Source organism: Artemia franciscana, chromosome 2, assembly GCF_032884065.1.
Source record: "Artemia franciscana chromosome 2, ASM3288406v1, whole genome shotgun sequence".
Classification (NCBI taxonomy): Eukaryota; Metazoa; Arthropoda; class Branchiopoda; order Anostraca; family Artemiidae; genus Artemia; species Artemia franciscana.
This window is the reverse complement of record NC_088864.1, coordinates 15,219,735-15,239,655: the sequence shown is the minus strand read 5'-3', so window position 1 is coordinate 15,239,655 and position 19,921 is coordinate 15,219,735. Positions and strand designations below refer to the sequence as shown.

Sequence of the window (19,921 nt, the reverse complement as noted above, 5' to 3'; positions counted from 1 at the left end):
AAATAAATTCCGTAGTCTAAATTTCTGTTTGCTTAACTCCCCAGGTGAATAACAGCAAAAGGTACTCTGACATCACAGAACAAGGTCCAGTGCGACATTTATATCGATCTTTTAAAATAAATAACAGCAAAAGGTACTCTGACATCATAGACCTAGACCCAGTGCGACGTTTTATGTCGATCTTTTTAAAATAAACAACAGCAAAAGGTACTCTGACATCATAGACCTAGACCCAGTGCGACGTTTTATGTCGATCTTTTTAAAGTAAATAACAGCAAAAGGTACTCTGACATCATAGACCTAGACCCAGTGCGACGTTTTATGTCGATCTTTTTAAAATAAACAACAGCAAAAGGTACTCTGACATCATAGACCTAGACCCAGTGTGACGTTCTAGGCTGAATTTTTTTAAATCATTTCTTGCGAGTGCAACAACTTTCCTCATAGGGGCAGACCTCAGAAAGGTTGATAGATTAAGAACATATACTGGAAATTTTTTTACTCTTTCTACGGAGTGAACAATACTTCAGGTTGTCAACTTGACTTTAACACATGGAAGAAGACAAAATATTTTACTTTTTAAGTAATTTTTTTTTTAAATTTGTAGAAAATTTTTATGAGAAAATTTTTTACTTTATTTTACGAGGTGAACTTAATGAGTATTTAATGAGGCGAACTTTTGAATTTTTAACTTGAGCTCAATATGGGAAAAAGACAATTTTACTTTTTATCCCTTTTTTACTTTAAAACTTTACTTTTATAGTAGATTTCTCATTTTTTAGACTTTTTTTTACGAGGTAAACTTTATACTGCGTTTTCGACTTGAGCTCAACACTGGAGAAATACCAAAATTGCAAGCAAAGATATTCATATTCAAAATTCTAAATAATAAAATGTTCATATCTACCGAAATGTTATAAAAGAGACACTTTCTATTTCGTTTGCCAAATTGCTAGAAAGATGGGCAAAAGGTGCTTTGGCCATAACCAGGCCATTGGCCATGCTTCGGCCATAAGCCATAACCAGTACTTTAAGCTATTTTTCGCAACGATAAATTTTATTTTGATTAAAAGTGTTCTTTTAAGCTTAACTGTTTAATTAACTGCTGACCCTAATTGAATCTCACAATTGTTCTTTTTCTGATAAGCTACATCACTTATTACTTGAAAAAAAGAAGAAAGAATATATACTCGTTCCTATCTATATAAAACATACTGCCAACACCTCCTCCGTCATAAAAACCAGCTGTTCGCTGGTCATATCGATTCAATCCTTCTAAATAGCTAAGGAGGTGAATAACAATGAATATGCATTGCTGATTTTCAAAAAAATTTATTACACCAATCACCTGTTGAAAAATGGAGTTTAGTTTTCTTCAATTATTAATTAATCTAAAAGCTCGATCTGGAGTTTTCCTAAAAACTCTAACGTTCAATCTAGATTATATCCTAGATATGAGAATATCATTTTCTATGGTTTCTTACATTTCCAAAAAAATTATCTATTTTAAGCGTTTTTTTTTTCAATTCCTGCTTTCTTATTTCCCAACCTTAACATCAATGACTGCGTATACACTTCTCTTTGAAAACCATCATAGTTTTGACAGAGTATTTTAAAGTTTAGAAAAAAAAGGTGAAAAGTAATTTTAAATTATATCCTCGGAGTGAGGAAATCATTTTTAAAATTTCACACTTTTCAAAAAATTCGTCATTTTCTTTACTTTAAAAAAAATTCCGCCTCCTTATCCCTTTCTCACTACAATATAAATCTCTACGCACATAGCCTTCTTTAATCAGTAACCCTCTCCCCGAAATGATTGTCTGACTCGTAAAAAAGTAACAAACATGATAATAAACAAACTTTGATATGTTTTTCAAAGGTTTTTTTGCCACCCCCCGAAAAAAATCATGGATACGACCCTGTGTATGGTATTGATAGTAGAATATATACTATAATTTATTGCGCCTCCTTTATTAAGGAAGCATTTTTTTAGTGTTAGTAATTTAGCCATTTCACTTTCAGCCGAATTGAGTGCGAGTATGAAGAACATTTTAAATATATTGGGGCATGAAGTCAGCCAAATTAGCCGATTTTGAAAAAAAAGACCATAAACACGATCAGCAACGCTGACTGATTTTTATTTGGACTAAGTCCATTCCCTCATCGCAGTCAATAACTACAAAATTTCCGAAATAAAATTTTACGGTCAGTATTTAACGACTGGGCAGTTATTTTTTGTATAAGAACAGGCAATTTTTAGTTATACAGAAAACTTATCTCATGAAGTATCTAACATAATTATCCAAATTTTATAGACTAATAAAGTAAAAAATAGAATGTACGTACGTCTTTGGGAGCACGTACTTGCTTCTTCGACTTCTTGGTTAGGGGTTGAGGTTTCAAATCATCATCACAGAATGTTGTGTACCGAGGATCAAAGCTACTGCTACAGTATGACGACATAGACAAATCAACATCTATAAGATTAAGTTAATATAATCTAAATTAATTAATGTTACTAATACAATTAATTTTGTCAATAAAATTAATTTTACGGATAGTTAAGAAACACTGGGGAAAAAAACCCAGAAAAATAAAAGCCATCAGAGTTAAATTCCTGCTCAATAAACAAATCGAACCTTTTGTCAATTCCATCACTTACATTGAAATGATTGTCTGTGCATTTACCATTGAAATAAAACCAGTAAACAATGTTTATAAACAAATCATTTGCAGAGTTTATGAGGGAAGCGAGGCGGACAGGAAGGACCTGCGGCCTTATAGTTAATTTCGTAATCAACCTACGATAACGGCTACAATCAAGGCCGCATCCGGAGAGGGGGAGGGGGAGAGCTTCCCAGGTTTGACCCCTCCCCCCAAAAAATCCGACTCGGAAACAAGCTTTAATACATTTTGTGAAGTTTTTGTAGCCCCCCCCCCTCAACCAAACGAACATCCAGGATTCAGCCTTGGGTAAGATAACCCCCTCTTTTTACTGGTTTTTAAATTGGTATGTTGCTGAAAGATAGAGATTGCTAAATTATCAGAAAATATACGCTAATATTTTACAGACATTAGTATCTGAATTCTTTAGAGATGGTATCTAAGTATATTATATATAACCCTAACGTATTAATAGCATGCTGTCAAGTTGTAATGTATTCAATTTATTGTCAAGGATTAGCCAAGGAGTTGACACTTTCTTGGATTATTCAAAGGAAGACATGATTGATATTACGACAATAATAACTGAAGAAAAAATGAATGGCCAATTTTTTATTTTTTTTTTTATTTTACTATTGCCAAGATTTTTTCTTTTTTATAAAAAGAAAACATAAAAATAAATTCGATCATTTCCCATTTCTTTTTGAAGGTCTCTATCAAGATCTTGAAACATTATGAAGAATCGACATTGCAATATATATATATATATATATATATATATATATATATATATATATATATATATATATATATATATATATATATATTTATATATTAGTTGAAGTGTATTTAAATTTTTTCATTTTTATACTCCTTCTTTTCCATTTTTGACGGGTAATAAATTAATAATAATAATATATTCCCCCCAGCATTTATTAATAATTGAAACGTAGCCTAAAACAGTCTTTTTGTGTGTCTTATGACAACAAAGTTATATACTTTTTTTTTCTCTTATCGTGTTTTCGACTAGTTATTTCATAACAGTTCAAGATAATTTGGAAAGACTGCCTGCACATAGAAAGGATAGGCAGCTCCTTCCCCTTAAGTCGACTCGGAAACCGATGGGACGAATTGAAAATGTCTGAAATATAACACTCTTTTGAGGCATCAGACACAACCCTCTTATCCCAAAAGTTCTTCAAATCCTGCTAAGTGTGTAACTAGACTTCAGAATCAAATAGAACTGATTAGATCAGCACCGCCGGTTTGGACTCTTAGGGTCTAGTGCCGTATCCTTTTTTCCCTTTATTATTGGACATAATTTCATCAGAACGTACTATTTCTTTTAAGCAATACAACTTTAAAAAAAAGAATTTGCACATCTTGTTCCTTGTTTGCACACTATGTGGAAAAATGTTAGAATAAATAAGAAAAGCAATTTTAAGATTTTTCTATTGCAAGAAATGTCACACAACATTTTATTCTTTTAGTCATAAAAGCATCAACGAAAGATGTCTGTAAAGTAAAAAAAAAAAAAAAAATTCCCTTACCATAGGGCTCAGGACTATCAACAATACGGATTGAGGTAGCCGTTTTTCTTGGTCTTCTTATAGTTGACTTAGGTTGGGGAGTAGCCTTCTCGATACTTCCCAGCGATATCTCTTCTGGAGACTCAACCTGTAATACGGATGAGGTTAAACATGGAGTGCAGAACTTACGCTTAATCAAACATCTATAAAGCAATACAAGAGTAATCCCTATAATGCGGGAAAGACCTCGCTTCGGAATGTCTACAGATCTTCCAAAATAAAAACAAATAAAAAGCCGAATGTTGGGTCTCAAAAATCACACTTTGGAATGACCAACGCTTCAATATTTCCTCCCAGTATTTCTTATATTTTCCATGCGATTTGCTTATTTTAGAAATTTTTCCTTTGGAAATCATGATTTCCCTTCCATACCCAAACATATTACTCTGTAAGCGCTTAGTAATAGAACTAGACGTTTCCATTTATTTTAGATGATTTCGAAGCGTCTTTTCCTTGCGAAAGACAAGCACATCACCATCTATCACAAAATAACTTATTTTTGTGACCCAAAAATGAGCTATTTTTGCACTTTTTTCGTTTAAAGGTTTTGAACTTACCATCCACAACAAAACTAAATTTATTCCAGCTTTTCCCAGCTTTACAGATACGCCCACACTTGGACCCACTATACATTTTTTAACCCCCACCCCCTCCCGGAAAAAAACCTGCAGATATGCCTGCATATACGAATTTTATTTCATCTTCAACCTAGCAGGGAACCCTTGTGCTAACTTGAGGTGATTTTTTTTTAATTCCTTTCACCAAAATAATTAAATTGACATATTCACTTTTTATCAATTTTTCACAAATTTTAGCATTAGTTTTTCTGTCAAAATTGTAGCTAAAAGCAAATGGTAATTAGAAATGCAAATGATTATTGATCAAGGTTAATTTTTTTTTCATTCTTAGTTCTTTAGCACCAAAAATAGGCACTTAATACGAAAAATTTTGGAAATTATAGTAAAAAAGTAATTCTCAAGATTCCAAAAGCGATACAGACCAAGAACTCTCCACCGCTTTATTACGTGCCTGCGTTGACTTGTCTACTACTCTTATTACTTTTGACAGTATCTAAACTTATTAACCATGACATCGCCTGCCTCATCACTAATCTACATACATTGTGTTAGCATTTGGTTGCAGCATTAGCTTGATGCCAGGCTACCATAGAGGCAATGCCGTATCCAAGGGGGAATTTAGGGGTCTTGAACTCCTCTCCCTCCCCCCAAAATGTTTGTCTGACTCTTAAAAACATGAAAAAAATGAATATAAACAGTTTTTGTGTTTTTTGTGAACCCCCGCCCCTGAAAAGAATCCTTGTGTAAAACACCCCCCCCCCAAAAAAAAAAATCCTGGATACGGCCCTGCGTACAGGTACACACATTCAAGTATACTTTTGTTGTATTAGCAATATAAGAAGCATTTCTTTCCTTTAACAGATTTCTCTACTACTAATAATATTCTTGAACTGAATTTGTGTTCTCATTTTTATTTTCATTTTATCGTTTACTTTTTTTAATGATTTACTTTCAATTTTTTGCCTATTTTTTCATTTACTTTTTTGTCAGAATGACAAAAGAGAACAAACTACCAATCAATGTTTCCAAACATCTGGTTTAAAATTGCGCCGCAATGGAAGTGACAATGCACCAATAGCGCTATTTATCTAGTGAAAATGTGCCGATTGAATGGTCCCTCCCACCAAAAAAAGTGCTAATTTGGAAAATTCAATCCGCAACCATCTAAAAAAAGCGTCCAAATGGCGTAAATGACCCCTTCTGGCATCTCTGCTACCCATGTCCATCTTTTTTTTTTTTTTTTGAGCACCCTACAATCACATTACACTCTTTCCTCTGATCCTCGTCTAAATGTAAAAAAAAGACAATACCTGACGGTCATAGACCGGTTCGACCGGTTCGACTAAACCGGAGATAGTTGGTAATTCTGGTATATTTGCCAAAACTGGGTCGTTATTGACGGAGGGTGGGCTGTTTGGTGGGCTCAGCTGGATTCGTTCAGGTAATTTGATGTCCACAGAGTCTTCCTCAGGCGTAGGCATACCAGTTTCATACAGAAACTCATCCAAATCCATATACTCCATCTAAAATTAAATATTTTTGTATCAAAACTTGTTTTGACACTTGTCACGTACAAACATATATACAAACGTGAATTGACGCTGAACATGACATTTTAAATTTCTGTTGGTCCAAGTTGAAAGATTAACACAAAGTATGGGTTATTCTAGAAAATAAAATGCACAGAAACGAGTTCAACATTGGGGCACATGTTCACAATGCAAGTTAAGGACCAAAAAAAAAACTTAACGCTTAGTACACTATGGATTATGGAAACATACAAAATGAAGGGAGGGCGTCATTGGGAAGTCTAATTACCTTATAGAACAGCAATAGATCTTGGAGTAAAACATATTTAACTTACAAAAAGCAAAAAAAAAACCACAAAAAACACGTTTTTGGAAGCATGAGATCGGTTTACCCACCCCTGGAGAATATTAGGATGACCAATATATTTTCTAAGGTGTTCTCAGCATGGAGCCATGGAAACCTGACCTAGTCAAACAGAGTCGCCCAGATTGACTTACAAGATCAATAAAGAACAGGTGAAAAGAAGAGGTATGTCGCTTCTTGGAAATGCAGAGCCAAGAGACAAACATTCTTTTTCATTTACAGGGAAGAATGTAATATAGAAAAATAAGGAATGCGTACATCACTTTCTTTTGTTTTCTAGTGCACTCCAAAGCTTTTGATTAATTTTTTTTCGTAAGAAGCATTGCACAAGGTTAGCTCCGTTAATTCAAAAGAAGGCATGTTAGATTACATTAATTTCACAGGAGAGCAGTAGTGTAATTTCGTGAATTTTTTTTTTTTTGGGGGGGGGGGGGGGCAAAGTTGTAGCCAATTTTCCCAAATCAAGTGAAAATGACAATGAAAAACTGAAAAATTAGTCATATAATAACTAAAAAAGGTAAAGAATACTAAATAAAACTGACCCGTTTCTATGGATGCTTGAATTATGCAGGCTTATCTTAGTTCTGAAAGATTTTGGAAAAACTCAATTTCAGCTAGGGGGCAAATTGGGGTCTGGAGGGGGAACTAAGGCCTGGGATGGACAATCACCCCCTCTGCCCCATGGGAAATTACACCCCTGCAGGAGAGTAGAAAAACTCAAAAATGTGTGTTTGGGATTTTTCTTTTAAACTTTGACGAGGGACTAGTTGTGTGCACAAAGGAGTTTCTTTGAGGCATCTAAGATACATCTTTGATATTTAAAACGCTACTTTCCTACTAATTCCTTTAGTGAGAAATGAGAAGAGACATTTAGGAAAATACTAAAAAATTGTAGCAATCTTTATGCCAAAATAAGATCAGCTAAACTTATTGATGATAAATTGCTTAGTTTTAAATATCAGTAGGGGTAGGAGTAAATGGGGGTCTTAAAGAGAATTTCCAATTTTGTTACGAAATTTTCAAAAATTTCAATTATTTTTCTGGATTCAGAAGCAGAGAAAAATGTAGGGAATATTAAAAATAATATTTTCTAAAAATGAAAATTATTTAAATAATAACAATGATTATATGTGCTAAAGTTTCAAATGTTTGTTTTGGAAGTAACGGTGGATAGTGGTCTAGAAATCCTAAAACCAAAAGTACGATTTTTTTTCCAAATAATGTGTTTTGTCGATTTTTTTTTTTTTAATTGCCAGGACTTTCGAGAAACTTCATTTTCAAACTGTTTCTGGGAGTCAGAAACTGTGATAGAAAGCATTTATGACACCACTAAAAATTGTGAATATTTTTATGTAAAAATAAGATAGATTGAACCAAATAAAATAGGAGAAAATAACTTGAACAATTAATAGAACCGAGGAGGCGCTGACTTTCTAGGACCTGGTGTACATCTTAGAATGCCGTAAGTTTCACACAGTTCCACCACGCTTGACAAAGTAATGCCACACTTGGCAAGAGCCACCAGGTGTATATGATTTCTGAGAGAGTGACCTTTAGAGTAGAATTTGCTTAGTTTTAAGAGTACGTGTATGGCTAGGGAACATTCAGCTGATGATGGATGATATATTGCAAAAGATTGACCTTTTTGGCCAACCGTCTAGTGCAAAACGGAAAGCGGAAGCGTCTAGGGCTAAACGGAATTTAAGGGAAATGGGAATTTCCTTGGAGGGTGTAAAGAGGGAGGCTTTGAATGGATTAGGATGGAGGGGAGCGTGCATAGCTGTGTTAGCCTCGAGCAGTTTGGCGCTGCGGTGAGTTGTTATTAGTAGTAGTAGTGTTTTACAAAAACAACGTCATATAACGGATTTTGAGTTTCTACAGCCGAAAGCAATGAATGTAGCTGCTTTTCGTCGCTAAGAACAGGAAGACTTCTCAACGTTACCCCCTATTATTCAGTCTTATCTTAGACTTTGGCCTCTGTTGTACTTCCAAAGATTCACAGGGCGTTAGTGAAGGGTCTCTAGTCATCTCTTAGATGCACAGCAGCATAGATACCTCCCCACTCTAGCATTAAATTTATGCCCATGGCATCCTTGTCTCGTATTTTCGGCCTTCGTCTTCGTCTTTCCCTCTCGTTTCGATAAAATAAGCATATTGGACAAACTGGGTGATTATGTGCCAACTATGAGTCCTAGATAACGCCATCTTCATTGCTTAGTTACATCCGATATGTTTGTCTGCTTTGTTATTCAGCGGTTTGAAGTTAATAATATTCCGTTTTATCGTTCAATACTGTAACATTAGAGTGGTTTTTGAGCAAATATTTACTTGAAGTAAACATAATTTGTTAGTAAGTAGTGTGCCCAAATCAGATTTCCAAAAATATCTAAGGTCTCGCTCTTTTGCTGCGATGTTAATCAAGAGAAAAACAAATCTTTTTGAAACAGTAAATATGACCTCTATACCTTTACTTTAGCTTCGAAAATAATACTTAAACTGTACAATCCGAACATCTTATCGGTAAATTTTATCGTTCTTTTTTCATCAGATTCATTATTTAAAATTACTTTTAACGAATAGCGATAGAGAACTAAATATTTCGGAGACTCTATTGTCTCAAATTGTACATGAAAGAATAATATTTCTCTAGGTTTTAGAGAAAATTCAATAGGGAGCAAGACGAAAATATGTCAATTTTCTAAATAAGATTTCAGTTACTGAAGTTTCCTATTTTGTCACTTCCTAACTTACTAGCGACACGATACTAAACAAATTTACATTAAAAATCAAATTGATGCAAAATATAAAGAATCAAATATCTGAGCCATCTTAGGATATTGAAAGCTACATATCTTCCCCCCCCCCCAAAAAAAAATCCGATACTCAAGCTTTTTTATTGTAAAAATCAGTAACAGTGACATTTCCCCAAAGGATATTTACTCATTAGTTAAAAAGTGCAGCAGTGCATTTTAGTTCTTCAGGGGAAGTTCTTCAGGGAAGTCAGGGGGTAAGGCCATGAATGGGACAAAACATTTTTTTTTCTTAGTATCTCTAGTTTAAATTCGAGGATGCCCAGCTCAGCAGAAGTGTTCCTCTAACTCGTTTTCTTATACTTAGCTGCAGCTGGTTCTATTTCTATGTTAGCCGTTTCCTTATTCGCATTTAATACTGCACAAACTAACTTAAATTCCTAGCACGCTTCAGATCACTGGGACTGCAACGTGAAACTACCTTATAAAAACAGAGAAATATTATTTGCTTTATCTTTTCAAAACACGCATTATGAATAAACTGTTTAAATTCCAGAGTCTTATTTTTCTTTAAAGCAAAAGTTCAGTTATATTTGGTATTCTTCTCAGATTATGAGCAAAACTACTGTTAGTATGAAATCTACCTGAAAATGAAAAATATACAAAATGGTTTAAGATACTTGTCAGTTATCCCAACCACACTCAAGAAGTGAATTTAGAGTAACAATAATGAAATGTACCAAAATATGACGAAAAAATAATACTTTAGAAACACAATTATGGAAACTACAACAGAGAATTATGGAAAACAGACCGCCAGGAGCGCATTATATCAAATACCTAACCTAATCTTACGAACTCTATATATTAAACATTTAATTAAAATATCGAAAGTAAAACAGTTCAAAATAGGGATGATACCTTTTTATTGACAGTGAATAGATATAAAATTATTTAACTGGATATTTCGAACACATATACAGTGTTCATCATCAGCAGAGTTTTACTGCTGATGATGAACACTGTATATGTGTTCGAAATATCCAGTTAAATAATTTTATATTTCACTGTCAATAAAAAGGTATCATCCCTATTTTGAACTGTTTTACTTTCGTAATGGAAAGGCAGTGTGGTCTTCGAAGTTATCTAATTAAAATATACCTGTATATTAGTTTATCTCTCAGAGACTAAGCTAATTATCTCCGAATACAGACAAATAAACCGGTTTTTACTCAGATCAAGAACATGATGGGGTCGGGATAATTGACAAGTACCTAGTTTAAGTTAAGCTCTGCAGCAGGTTCCCTTGCTTAGTAAATCATGTTTCTCCTTATGTAACAGGTAGCTTACACAGGTCTACCATTTTTCCCCTTAAGGAAGATTCCGCAACTTACCCAAATATTATCATCTTGGCCCAAATGCAACGCTGTATATGACCTAAACAACAAGTTATGATAAGACTTATAAGATGACTAGCTCTATTTCGACTTCTGTTTCGCTTAATCTGTAGTTTTTGCATACACTAAACGCAGCAGGAACTTGATAAAAATCTTCTTGAAAAAGAAGAAGAATAAGGAGGACAGACTAACCGGCCATCCTATGATGAAAGTATTATTATGCTGAAATTGTGGTACTAACCTTTAGGTCACTATCGGCAAAAACATCTCTGTCCCATAGATTTGGGCCAAGAAAGGCCGACTGTCCATCAACCAAACCCCAAGGATCATCATCCTTTTTATCGGCATCAGCCTTGCCTTTGAGCGCTGAAAAATTCACAATAAAAATTAAGAATAGCGAAAATCCAAATATCATCATTTCTTGTATAATTAAAAACGTAGTTCGCAACATATATTCCAACTTGATCACGACACATATAACTGTGATGTTTCAGACATGATGCTGAACTCGAAAGACTAACTAACTAGATTATACAGATAATTTTCTAAATAGCCCTCCTTGAGGTTTCGATACCCTTTTTGGGTACAAAGGGGACATGTAACAATAAGCTCGGCAGACCAGCCCCCATCCCCATAGAAGACCAAGAATAAAAAGAAAGGCAAAAAAATGGAATATTCCGAAAAAATACGACAGTTGTTTCAACTCAAGAATTGTACCATTGGTCTTCTAGAATGTATCTCTAGGATATAAAAGGTTCAGTTGCATCTGGTAGTCGGGTTTTCCTGGGAGGTGGCAAGAGATAAAACATTGAACAGTGTGGGTGGAAGAAATAGTTCAAGTTAAAGATGCTTCGGTAGGCCGCTGTCAAATGCGACAAATTTTAGTAATCATTCAATTTAATCAAAATTTGGCTAGATCTAGGTCTTATCTTTTATAATATATTCGCTAAAGAACTGGAGTTTTTAGTACTATAACTGCTTTATTAAGAAGTTCAACACGTATACCACGTCTAATCATGTTTTTAATAATAGAAGACTATAAAAAATAGAAAATTAGGTTATTGATGTTGTAGCATTTAACATAAACGTTAATGTACAAGAATTTCTAAGACCCGCTGCTCATGCAATTTTAATTTATTCATCACTATGTCTTACTGGGTCGTTCAGCAACTTCCCAGACTATATTCAAATTACGCTGTTTTTGATGATTTAAATGCATCAGAAATGTTCCAGTCCATACAGGTGCACAATAAAAAAATATAATGATGGATTAAAAAAAATAAAAAAATAGGTGAAGCATAAAAATAAGAAAAAAATACATGGTATTTGTGCGATACATCGATCACAGCAAGTACCCATGTTAAGAAAATAATTCTTGCTTCATAATACGTAGAATAATTATAGTTAACACATTTTGTATGCAGACTCGCTATACTTTAGAGACGCATAAATTTGGCTATAAATGTAATTTGAGTATTTGTTTGCAAATCAAGGGGGGGGGGGTAAAGTGCAGTGGAGCAACATGCAAAATTTGTTAACTAAGATTATTCTGCATATTATGAAGCAAAAATTGTTTTCTTAACATGGGTACTTGTAAAATACAGCTGTTGCCGATATATCATACAAGTACCAAATGCATTTCAATTTGCACAGTAAGCCTAAATTATGAGACATAATTTTGAAAACGGATTCAATATGATCATTAAATGATGTTTCGTCTAACATCCCACCTAAATTTTCAACTAAGAAATTATAGCAAAACCTTGAGAACCCTCCACCTACCAATACAGCCGCACGCGCCTGATCGCGCTTAACATTAAGGATAGCACACAAGCGAAAATATAAAGGAAAATAAAATATTATTCAGTTTATTTAATTTGTTGAAATTTAGCTTATTGCGCATCTACCGACAATACCGATCTAGCATGACCACAACTCGGCAACCGAAAAATCCGGAAACGAAGCAAAAACAGGTTTTTCAGTATTTGTGGTTTAAATTACAAACGATCAGTAAGAAATGACGAAATATGTTGCACTTTGATTTAGACAAGTTTGAAAGAAGAAATTTAGCAGTAGCCTAGACATCCTAAATGAATACCGATACTGCTTCCAAGTTAAAAACCCTGAAAATGGATTATGATCATGACAAGATTCACAATTGAAGGTTGATTTAATTGCTAAATCTCACATTAAACTTCACACTTTCACACAAGTAGGATACAATGTGCTTTACAAAACAACAGCTATTTTCCAGAACTTTCTATCTTGATTACAGGTCTTATTTAGGCCCGGCTTGGCAAGAATAAATGGCAGAAGTGCCCATAACAGTTTGACATCTGTGAGATTGTCTCTCCACTACAATGCATTTCCTCCTTAGGCTCAGATAATATTCCGGTACTTACATGTTATAGCGATCACACCCAAGAAGTGAAATTAGATTGGTCATTATCAAAGGCCAAGAACGTATATTAAACCCCTCTATATAATGTCAAAAATAATGTCACCTCTAAATAATGTCAAATATTTAATTGAAATATACCTGCATAGTAGTTTATCTCACAGAGACTAAGTTAATCATCAGCGAATACAGAGAGGGATACCGGTTTTACTCAGATCAAGAACTTGAGGGTGGGCACTATCAACCAGTTCGTAATAACGAACTGTAAGCAAGGAGTGACCCGGCTCAATAGTAACCGAAACTCTAAAAAACAAAATTTTGAAACCAATAGATAATCAAAAAATCAAATTTTTATGCTGATTTTAAATATATAAAATTCATCAAATCTAATATTACCCATCAAAAGTTAAGAGCCTGAGAAATTTATCCTATTTTCGAAAAAAAGAGGGAAACACCCCCAAGAAGTCATAGAATCTTAATGAAGATCAGACCATCGGATTCAGCGCACCATAGAACCCTACTGTAGAGGTTTTAAGCTCCTATCAGTAAAATGTGGAATTCTGTATTTTTTGCCAGAAGAAAGATCACGGATGTCTGTTTTATTTGTCGTATTTTTTCCCAGGGGTGACTGTATCGACCCAATGGTCCTAGAACGTTGCAATCAGGGCTTATTCGAACGGAAATTAAAGGTTCTAGTGCACTTTTTAAGTGACCAAAAAATTGGAGGGTAACTAGACCACCTCCCACGCTCGTTTTCCCCCCAAAGTCACTGGATCAAAATTTCGAGATAGTCATTTTGTTCAGCATAGTCGACAAATCTAATAGCTGTGTCTCTGAGGACGACTTAAACCCCAACAGTCCCCGGGAGAAGGGCTGCAAGTTATGAACTTTGCCCATTGTTTACATATAGTATTGGTTATTAGGAAGTTTATAGACTTTTTCAGGGGGAATTTTTCTGGTGAGAAGTAGGGGGGGGGGGGGTTATGTGGGAGGATCTTCCCATGTAGGAATGTTCCATGGGGGAAGAGAATTTTCCATGAAAGAGGAACCGGTTTTCCCAGTATTATTTAAAAAGGATAAGAAATTAAAGAAAAAATATTAAGTTTTTCAACTCAAAGTAAGGAGCAACATTAAAACCTAAAATGAATAGAAATTATTATGTATATTAGGGGGTTCACCCCCTCTTCAATACCTTGCTCTTGACGCTAAAGTATTTTTAGTGCTTCCAAAAGAGGTATTTATTCTAATTAAACGGCCTTTGTGATACTTAAAGAACTGGAACAGAATTCGAACTTTAGCGTAAAGAGCAAGGTATTAACGAGGGGGCGTATCCCCTCATATACGTAATAATTTCTGTTCGTTTAAAGTTTTAATAGATCCACTAAGGGGTCCACATCCGGAGAGTCAAGGGTATGGGCTATATAATAATTTTTCTCTCCAAATTATTGGGCGGGGGCAACTGCCCCGCCCCTTGCCCCTTCCAAACGACATCACTGGTTCCAGTCATATCATTCGAATCGTATTTCTGCAGGTGAGAATCCTGTAAATTGCTTAGACGTAGAATTTGGAACCCCACAGGGGCCAATCCTGGGCCCCTACGGTAACATTTGACCAAACTTTGTTGGAGACATATCTTTTTACTTTATTTGAGAGCTCTTTTGTTGTTCGATTTGAACTAGTTGTCTCTTAATGTTTCAAAGTCTAAGTTTTGGTTTTTCCTTGAGTCTCTACAGCTTGCCAGGGTATTCATGTTGCATATGCTTAACGTGATACTCTCTTTAAATCTGAATGTGGTTATGCCTGATTCCTTAAGATTCTTCCTTATCAGAATCTGTCTTACAAATTCCACTTTAATGCAACGAAGTCGAAATTACCAAGAATCTGGGCATCATATGTAAGCTGAAGCACCCCTTGATCCAACCATAGATTTCTTATTGACCTTCAATATACTTGTTTACTTTCCAGTTAGATTTAGAGAGCATAGAATCTCTTCACAAGAAGCCCAGATCAGCGAAGCTTGCTGGTGATGAGCCCTTCGAAAATCTCAATGTTCCCTTACTTTTGCACAGTTGCATGGAAAACTTCCAATCGCCTTCCAGTCTCCTACGTTTGTATCTAGCAGCTCGTCGTTTTACTTATGATATACTGACAGCATAAAGGTCCCTGCAAAGGTTTGCACTCTGTTTAATACTAGCCCTCCAATCGGATCTTCTAAAGTGTGGAATATACTCCCAGCTGTGGCATGGGGGTGTCATTTCTTTGGCACCTCCAAACGCCTTTTAGATAAATTTTTAAAGAATAGGTCTATGAATAGTTACTAATGATATTATTTACTATAGTATTATTCTTTTGCACAGCTTGGTTACATTTACTATGACTTTTCTTTTTTATATGTGCAGCCTAAGGTTTAACTTTTTGAGATTAGTTCCATTTTTCTTTTTTTTATTTGGCTGAAAGGAGGTGGTGTTACCTTTCTTTCTTTTAATTTTGCCAGGTCTGTGAAGCCCCGCACTTGAATAGATTAATGGTGATAATGATAAATTGCATCTGGTTGCTCTTTCTCTGTTTTATTCTTGGATTTTACTTCTATTTTTTTCCTCTTTTCCCTGTTTTTCAGACCATGGAACTCACTATGGGGAATGTCTACTTTCGTGTTTTTTTTTTTTATGTTGTACATATATCGTTAATAAACAAAAATGGACTTAAACAATCCTTAAATTCTGAATTTTATTTTCAAACAGTTCAAAACATAAGATTTGAAAAGAAATCGTTAGCGCTGATCATCAGCAAATAATAGTTTGTTAACAGCATGTATGTACGTACAAACTACTGGGGTTTAAGGAGCTTTTGTGAGCACTAGTGTTGAAGCGGAACCCAAATCGACAACAATAGCATACGATTAAGTGTTTTCACCCAGTGTATTGGGCAAATAGATTGCAAATCGCAAGCAATTAGTTATATTAAAATTATCAAACAGTTCGCAGTAAGGAGCGACCCGGCTCAATAGTAACCAAAACTCTATAAAACGGAATTTTGATACCAATATTTACATCAAAAGAATCGCATTTTAAAACTAATTTTAAGCATATGTTTTATCAAGTTTAGTCTTACCCATCAAAAGTTACGAGCCTGAAAAAATTTGCCTTATTTTAGAAAACAGGGGGAAACACCCCTTAAAAGTATAACAATCTTAACGAAAATCACACCATCAGATTCAACGTATCAGGGAACCCTATTGTAGAAGTTTCAAGCTCCTATCTATAAAATGTGGAATTTCGCATATTTTGCCAGAAGACAGATCACGGATGCGTGTTTATTTGTTTGTTTGTTTGTTGGTTTTTTTTTCCAGGGGTGATTGTATCGAATCAGTGGCCCTAGAATGTCGCCAGAGGGCTCATTCTAACGGAAATTAAAAGTTTTAGTGCCCTTTTTAAGTGACCAAAAAAATAAGAGGCACCTAGGCCCCCTCCCACACTTATTTTTCCCCAAAGTCACCGGATCGAAATTCTGAGATAGCCATTTTGTTCACCATAGTCGAATAACTATGTCTTTAGGGACGACTTACTCCCCCACAGTCCCCGTGAGAGGGGCTGCAAGTTACAAACTTTGACCGTTGTTTACATAAACTAATGGCTGTTGGGAAGTGTACAGACGTTTCCAGGTGGATTTTTTTTTGTTTTTTTTTTGGGGGGGGGGGAGAAGTTGAGGGGGGTTACGTGGGAGGATCTTTCCATGGGGGAGAGAATTTCTATAAAGGGGGCGCAGGACTTTCAAGCATTATTTATAAAAACATTGACAAATAAATATAAAAAGTTTTTTTCAAACGAAAGTAAGGAGCAGCATCAAAAATTTAAAAAGAACAGAAATTATTACGCATATGAGGGGTTCACCTCCTCGTAATACCTCGCTCTTTACGATAATGTTTTTACTGTTTTAAAAAGTAGAGTTAAGAGAAAGAGTCAAATTTTAGCGGAGTTCATATACGGAGTAATTTCTGTTCGTTTTAAGTTTTAATGTCGCTCCTTACTTTCAGTTAAAAAAAACTTTTTTTTTTAATTTTAATAAAAGCGACGGATGATTTGTCCCCAACCGCGCATTGGACACTCGGTCGCAGGGCAGAGAATTAGGAGATCTGTACCTGCGCTTCGCAGACCACTGGTCACCGTGCGAAAAAAATTTGTATCTCAGAAAATAGGCTGCGATTTGATTAAAATTTTATTTAGAACCAAGATATATCACTTAACTAAATTCACAGTAAATAGGCTTTCAACTCCAAGCACATATATTTTCACTTAAACCAACATTTTTTTTGTTTGTGCTTAATAATTTGTGGAAAGAAGGCCCTGGAATAGTCTTTAGGGAAAACAAGGTTATATCATTCTCCATTATGCTGGTAACAGGGAATAAAGACAACAATTAATCAAGGAAAGAACCACTTTCGAACAGAGCTTACTTAGCCATACATTATCTTTCTTTTTACGGGAGAAGGCAAGTCCATCCCAAGAGAAAAATATTTAGCCTATATAGCCACCCACGAAAATTAAAAATGCGGCTCATTTACCGCTTCTTGAGGGTAATCTTAGAAACATGAGCTCGGTACTTGTTTGTTATTGAAAACATATTCAAGAACTACGCTTAGATTACATCTCAGAAAACCGGTTTTGAAACTACAAAGAACAAATGACGGATGATACATTGCATAGGATTTCGACAGAATACATTGGACTTGTCTAACTTGGGCATTCTATTTGCACACTATGAGGGGGTGGTGTTAGGTTCGTTATGTTGGGTTAGGTTTCCATTATTTTGGGTCAAAAGGGTTGTTTTATCATCATTTTACATTCCATTAGGATTAACTTCACTTCTTGGGTGTGCTTCCAACACCCGACAAGTACCATGAGATCTTCTCTGTTTAAACATTCAGGGGAACTCTTTAGGACAAATTTTAGGGAGAATCAACTTAACCCTAAGCAGCATAAAAACCACACTTCAGACGTTTTAATTGTCAAAAACTACACTGCTTAGCTAAAAGCAGATGTAGCTAACTTTATTAAAAGCCATAAAATAGGCTATAGCCTAATTCAAGAAGAATAACCAATTCGATAATTTTTATGGACCGATTATGCTAGTTGAAAGATAGCCATGCCCTTCGTTTTGCCATTTAGCTCTCTTTCCGAACATGATGAGCACTAGGCTACCGGATAAGCAAAATTCCTTTTTTTTTTTGATAAGGCAACGAACAAAAGGCGCAGAAATAAAAGGTTAAATTCGTTAAGATTACTTAGATGGAAATCGGGTTGAAAAAACAAAAAAACATAAAATTAGCTTTTCGATTTAATGCTCTTCCAAAATATCATAACCCTAACGCCATCATTGCCCCTCACCACTAATAGGGATAGATATAGCCACAGACTGCATACAAAAGTATACCAGATTTTATGTTCAAATTGACTTTATTTAGCATTATGAACCGCCTGCTGACGAGAAATGAGCACATTCCATAGACAACGAAAAAACCTCCGATGTTTCATATACAGCGTAGAGCCACATCTAGCTCAATTGGGAGGGGGGCTAGAACAGTTACGGCAGCATGGATTGTTAAATTTAGAAATATGATGGAGAATTGAATGGTAGGCTATATCTCACTTCATTTTCGGCTAAACTAGGCCTATCTTATTTCCCTATTTGACTGTAAGACAGATTTACCGACGCACATAGCCAATCAGTTTAACAGAGGCATAAACCAAGAATAGAACATCGTGTATACACCCAAAACCACAAAAATACACCTAGGCTTGTGTTTTGGACGGCCCTACTGTCAAAAAACGCTTCTTGACAAAAACCACATTTATTAAAATAAAAACAAATATAAACCAAGAATCATAGAACCTTTTAAAGTAAAATCAGTACGTCTCAACATTGAAATCCTTCAATTTCCACAAGTAAAAAAATATTTTAGATCCACAGCCGAGGATCAGAAAATATCAGAAAACGAAAACGGTGTACACGTCAACGTGAATTCAGGAGACTGGGAGAGAAAAACATGAGTAGGCCATGTGATTTCGATGGAGCAAGAAACCGGACAAACAAGCTTCAGAGCAAGAACTGAAAACCACGTGTCAGGCGACATTGTAAAGATAACTAGGATCAACGATTTCCAAATTTGTATCGCCTTTAATTCTTTTTTAGGGGGATAGTAGATAGTATATAGTCAAGAGTACCAATGTGCAAATTTATCATTGGTGAAGAAAACATCCAATTGATCACTATGTTTTACCCCCTCCTTCATTTTCGACTGCACATGTGTATTCTTTATAGGCAATGTACAATCTGATTAGTCTGGCTAATGTATGGTGGCACCTATTCACGAAAATGTAGGGAAGTAATTAGCGGGTGGGCTAATTTTAATACTTTCAATTCTTTTAAAGGAAAATACCAAAAATGTATGATTCAACAAAAATACCAAAATATATTATAAAAATCTAGGAAGGGAGAGCAAAATCTTATTGGACGTATATGCTCCTTTCCCACAATTGGTGCCACTCCTAATCAAGTTTAGTTAAGTTCAATGATCACCATAAATGTAAGAAACAAAAATAGAAGACGCAATACATAGCCTATACACAGAAACCACTGACTCGAGATGCTAGGT

The 19,921-nt window shown here is 35.0% G+C and overlaps 1 protein-coding gene across 6 annotated transcripts in view; it reads right to left on the bottom strand.

Annotated features, from left to right (window-relative positions):
* The window catches only part of LOC136037743 (thyrotroph embryonic factor-like), a 59,929-nt gene that overhangs the window by 13,991 nt on the left and 26,017 nt on the right, over positions 1-19,921 (bottom strand). For 5 of the 6 annotated variants that reach the window (XM_065720542.1, XM_065720550.1, XM_065720557.1 and 2 more), the window contains exons 3-6: positions 11,113-11,237; positions 6,142-6,354; positions 4,215-4,341; positions 2,347-2,477 (exon numbers count right to left, since the gene is read on the bottom strand). In XM_065720542.1, the coding sequence (XP_065576614.1) occupies positions 2,347-2,477; positions 4,215-4,341; positions 6,142-6,354; positions 11,113-11,237 (596 nt within the window). Of the gene's footprint in view, positions 1-2,346; positions 2,478-4,214; positions 4,342-6,141; positions 6,355-11,112; positions 11,238-19,158; positions 19,374-19,921 lie in introns of those variants that run through there. The other variant, XM_065720567.1, reaches the window with a different exon arrangement.